Source organism: Lathyrus oleraceus, chromosome 7 (genome assembly GCF_024323335.1).
Source record: "Lathyrus oleraceus cultivar Zhongwan6 chromosome 7, CAAS_Psat_ZW6_1.0, whole genome shotgun sequence".
Classification (NCBI taxonomy): domain Eukaryota; kingdom Viridiplantae; phylum Streptophyta; class Magnoliopsida; order Fabales; family Fabaceae; genus Lathyrus; species Lathyrus oleraceus.
The window spans coordinates 63,296,410-63,302,135 of NC_066585.1; the positions used below are offsets into that span (position 1 = coordinate 63,296,410).

Sequence of the window (5,726 nt, forward strand, 5' to 3'; positions counted from 1 at the left end):
ATTCTAAAGGCAGGAGGCCTAGTTGCTCTTTGACTCCATTTTTGCATAGGGAATGTCCTAAAGTCTAAGTCCTTTTGTCCATTTGCAATTGGTTCACAACAATCAAAACAAAACACAAGCACAATAGTATATACACAATTATGTGCTCAAGTGAGCAAAAGGCAAATTGCATTAACATAAACATGTGCTCAAATGAGAAAGGGCAAAAGCAAATGAATAATATGTACAAGAATAGTAAATTGCATAAATGTAAAGTACAAGAATTAAATGTTAATGGTTAATGGTTAGTATTAGTGTGTCATAAGGCAATTTAGCGCTATGTTAAGCAATCGTAAGTGGACTAATGTAGTAGTCACACCTATCTGAGGCCGGTCAACAAAAATATAGGCAACAAACACAAGTTAGAGATCTTGATTAGTGAATCAAGCTCCTACAACTTGTCATGCCAAAAGAAGATGAGAAATGATCTTGTATTGATTTAGGTTCTTTGCTTGATTAGGAAGCAACTTATCCTTAATGCAAAGCCATTCACTTGATCCATGATCAAGTTGAATTAGATTTGAATCAAGGAAGGTTAAACCTCCCATGTATCAAGGCACTACGCCAAAAATGACTTTTAACAGCGCATCTTAGACAGCGCTTTTAAAAGAAAGCGCTGTCTAAGGTTAAAATTAAAATAAAACACGGAAAATGTTCCAAAAAAATAATGAAAGCGCTGTCTAAGGGGGGGTCTTAGACAGCGCTTTCTAAAAGCGCTGTCTAAGACCCCCCCTTAGACAGCGCTTTTAGGAAGCGCTTTTAAATATAGATCTTAGTCAGCGCTTTTGATAAAGCGCTGTCTAAAGTCTTTAAATTAAAAAAAAATTAAAACCAAAAGCGCTGTCTAAGGGGGGGTTTAGAAAGCGCTTTTGGAAAGCGCTGTCTAAGGCATACCTTAGAAAGCGCTTTCCACAAAAGCGCTGTCTAAGGTCTAATTAAAATAAAATTTCAGACTCCATTTTTAAAATATTATTTTAAATATTTTATTAAATTATTAAAAATTTTTGAATATCAAAATTTAAAAAAATTATTTAATTTTGAAACTATTTTCAAATAATTTTTTTTTTTAAATTTCAACTATTTTTTTATCTTAAATAATATATTTTTATATTATAGGATGCCAAAATTAATCTTTTAATTTTAAAAAATTAATATAAAAAATTTATAATATTTAAAAAATATTTTATTATTAAATTCCCTTTTAAAAATAAAAAAATTAATTTATTTTAAAGATAAAACAAACATCCCCATAATGGTTTATCGAATAACTATTATGTATTTTCATTGTCTAACTATTATGTATTTTCATTGTCATAAGTGAGAAAATATAAATAATGCTATTTTAATTAGATGATACATTTAAAAAAATAAAAAAAATTGTAACGTAAATTTTACAATTTTTATGAGACTATTTATTTTGTAAATGTGACTAGTAACAGTAGTAGTAGTATTATAGAAAGTAATTGAGATTTGAGAGGATTACCATTGAGTAAATACCTACAAGAGTGACCGAAATACCAAAATAAAAAAAAAGACAAAGTGGCAATTTAATCTGAAGCTAAAAACCCTAGAGATAAACACAGTCTCCCCGTCACGCCACAATCGCTCTTGCACGCTCCCTTCTCCCTCGCCTCCTCCTTCTTTCCAACCGTATCAGGTACTCGTCGTTCACAATGGCGGGGACCGACGACAAAAAACAACAACAATCCGCCGAGAAAAAGAAAGCCGCCGGCGAAAAAAAGCAATCCGCCGCAAAACACCAACTCGCCGCAAAACAACAGCCTGGTAATTTCACATTAACGACGATCCTTCACGTTGTTGTTGCTGATTTACGTTTTAGTTTAACGGCGAAGCTTTGTAGGTGGAAAGAAGAAGGAAGTGAAGAAAGAGACTGGATTAGGTCTTACCAATCGGAAGGCTGAGAATTTCGGAGAGTGGTATTCTGAGGTACTATTTGTGTTAATCTATTGAGTAGTTTGTATTTTGACCTGATTTGTTTTTGGTCAAAGTTGTTTATCTTGATCTGATTGCTTTGCATGATGTGTTTGACTTTTGATTCATCTTTCAGGTTGTTGTTAATGGAGAAATGATTGAGTACTATGATATTTCTGGTTGCTATATTCTTAGACCTTGGTCAATGGCAATCTGGGAGATTTTGCAAGTATGTTTCTTAATTGCAGTATGCGGTTATTCCATATAGTGTGTGTTTTTTTATACTGAAGTTTTTTGTGTTGTTGATGTATACTAAGCTTCTCAGATATGGATATATAAGTTATATAGTTCTTTCTGTTAAGCGTTATGTAGCTCTTAGTTGTTTTTTTAATTTTAAAAAGAAATGTATGTGCAGGCATTTTTTGATCCAGAAATAAAGAAAATGAAGATCAAGAACTGCTACTTCCCTGTGTTTGTTTCTTCTACTGTTCTTGAAAAGTAGAAGAAACTTTTCAAACCTCAAGGAGGGGCGCCAACTCCATTACATGGATTAAAGTGGCGGTATATTTTTAATTACCACATTTTTTATTATATTAGTGATGACACTTGATAAAACTTAGGATTTATAATCCATATTTTTTTTTTCATATGTAGTGTCCTCAACAACGTAATCAAATAGATTGCGGGTATTTCATGTTGAGGTTTATGCGAGATACTCTTGCTTTGGGCCGATTAAAGATTCCCACCGATGTATGTATTTCTAACTTATGAGTTATTTTTATATTTACACATATCTCATATAATTAAATAGTTGGAATTAATTCAAAATATGTTATATTATTATGTAGTACTTTGAGGAATTCAAGTGTGCATTTTATACAAAGGATCAAGTGGACGAAATCAAAGAGGAGTGGTGTCAATTCATGATAGAGCTCAATGTTTGTTCATAAATTTGTGTAATTAATGTGTACATTTGTAGTATATGTAATGACTTGTAAATGTGTACATAAATTTGTATATATTTTGATACATTTAAGGCAAAATTGGTTTGAATTGGTATATATATATATTTGTTAGCCAAAATTGGTAGAAAAAAGGCCAAAATGGCATATATAAAATGTGATAATTGTCTGTCAAAATCTGGTTGAAAACAGGTAGAAATTCTGGTTTATAAACCTGGAAAAAATGTGGTTTAAAACAAAAGCTTCAAAAAATTTCGTATACCTTAGACAGCGCTTTTGTAAAAAGCGCTGTCTAAGGGGGGGATTAGAAAGCGCTTTAGGCAAAAGCGCTGTCTAAGGGGGGGGCTTAGACAGCGCTTTTTGAAAAGCGCTGTCTAAGGTATACCTAAAAAAATTAAAATAGGAGGGTCTTAGAAAGCGCTTTTGGCCAAAGCGCTGTCTAAGGGGGTGGGGCTTAGACAGCGCTTTTCAAAAGCGCTGTCTAAGGTATACCTAAAAAATTTAAAATAAGAGGGTCTTATAAAGCGCTTTTGGCCAAAGCGCTGTCTAAGGGGGGGGGGGGGGGGGCTTAGACAGCGCTTTTAAGATTTAAAAAAGCGTTGTCTAAACCTTTAGCAGCGGAGGTTTAGACAGCGCTTTAAAGCGCTATCTAAGGCTAAAAAAAGCGCTGTCTAAGGTCTTGTTTGTTGTAGTGAGGCTAACCACCAATCTTTAACTCATTGATCAAAAAAGAAAAAGAAGAAGAAGAAGAAGAAGATGAAGAATAATAAAGTGCATTAATGGAAATCAAATGAGGTAACCAACATACATTGACCAAATATATATGAAATCAAGGTCAAACATTAGTAAACAGAAGCAAAATGAAGATTAGAAGTCAAGAAACAAATAAAATATTTTTGGTATTTTTCAAAATTAAAATAATACTTGAATAAAAATAATCAATTAAAGGTCAAACTTCAAATTCACTTCAAAACAACTTTGAAAAGTCCAAGTGAATTATCCTAAGTTCAACAAGGTCAAACAAAGTTTGACAAAAAATTTCAGCATTTTTAGAAGTTAGAAACTATTTTTAATCAATTAAAAATGCATAAAAATAACCTAATTGAATTAAAATCTCAAATAAATCTCAAATCAATTAATAAATTGATGAGAATATTTTTCATAGATCCATCATCATTCAAAGAGGTTGGGAAAATATTTTTGTATTTTTTTGAATATCAAAAACTATTTAAAATGAATTAAAAATAACCAGAAAAGAGAAAATTCATAAAAAATATCAAATGATAAAATAAAAAAATACTAATAATCATTTTTAGAAACTAGAAATTAAAAGAAGAAAAATGCAATTGGTCTCACATTTTTTGGACCAATAATGAGTGAGATATGATTTTTTGAAATGAAATAGAATAAAAGAAATAAAATAAAAATGAAATCAGAAATTAAAAATGCAAAAAAAAGGTGAGGCGTTGGATTAAGCTCATTAATTGAGCTGGCGCATCATGTCGATCACAGCGCGTGCCTACCAAACACGTGAGTTGAGTCACATGGAACATTAAAGAAAGTCATAACATGTAAGGGCTCAGATCTAATCTGGAACGAGATCGTGTGGCCATGATTCAACCTGGTAACCAGACGGTGGTGTACACCACCGTTTTCTCCGGCAAGACTTCTGGCGTCGGCCAAAAGTTGCAGAGATCAAAACTTCATCAAATGCCACGATCCTTATATCAAATGAAAGCTGGGGTGATGTACATCACCCATGTATCCACCAATTTCACTCTAGACTTCCATGGAGAAAGAAATTAGAGGTTGAAATTTGGGGTGTTCAACTGAAACTTGATGGAATTCAAAAATTCAAAGCACAAAATGATTGCCTCTATTGAGAGGACTTCAGACAACCCAACAAATGCAAGAAAGAAGCTATATACAAAGAAATTCGAAGAAAATAAGTTTGGATGTAAACCTCTGAAATGATGAGCTTGAGAGCATGATTCCTTGATGCTTTTGCTTGCAGTGTAGTCTTAGGATCAAGGTGAGCAAGGCTTAGGAACTATAGATCTGGAAAATCAATCAAGGCAATTGAAATTCAGATCTGAAAAATTTGAAAGAAAGAGTGAGTTCCTTTGAGTATGGTTATGGTGAGATTCTTGCAGCATAACAGGTGCCCTTAGGTTGTGTAAATGTGAAGCATTGAGCACTTGTTTATAGCAAATGATGGTTGAATACATGAGCAATGCATGTGCATGGATGGAAAGGGCCTCCATGCATGGGCCTGTATAGGCGCATGGAGGGCCCAATTCCAATTAGAAATGAATGCTTATCATCAGCAAATGTGTTTTGGACGTGCAGATAATGTGTACTGAGCTCATGCAATGCATTTTCAATTGGTTTCTAAAAATGCACCAAATTGTTCATCCCTTCGAAAATGGTATTTTTTAAAGTTAAACATAGCCTTATGGGTAATGGTTGGAAAGATTTTGGCACGAGGATCAATTGTTATGTTGACCAAAACTTCATTTGGAAATGGGAAATTGGTGAAAATTGATCATGAAGTGTAAAGTGCAAAACATGTACATGTGAAAATTTCAAAAATGGCCAAACTTCAAGCCCTTCTGTTTCAATGATGAAAGTTCCATATTACAAAACCCTCAATATCAAAGTTGTAGATCGTTTTAAGACAATCAATTTGGACTTAAATTTTGCATCATTTGGAATTTTGATGAAGAAGTTATGAGCACTTGAAGTTGGACTTTTTTCACATTTCAATGCCTTTGGTCCAAAGTGACCTATAAT

The 5,726-nt window shown here is 33.0% G+C and overlaps 1 protein-coding gene across 1 annotated transcript; it reads left to right on the plus strand.

Moving 5' to 3' along the window:
* The first annotated feature begins 1,610 nt into the window (after positions 1–1,610).
* Positions 1,611–2,473, plus strand: LOC127102038 (proline--tRNA ligase, cytoplasmic). The gene is made up of 4 exons (XM_051039457.1): positions 1,611–1,824; positions 1,901–1,986; positions 2,108–2,200; positions 2,387–2,473. The coding sequence occupies exons 1-4, from the start codon at positions 1,713–1,715 to the stop codon at positions 2,471–2,473; spliced, it is 378 nt and encodes a 125-aa protein (XP_050895414.1). The 5' UTR covers positions 1,611–1,712.
* The last annotated feature ends 3,253 nt before the right edge of the window (positions 2,474–5,726 follow it).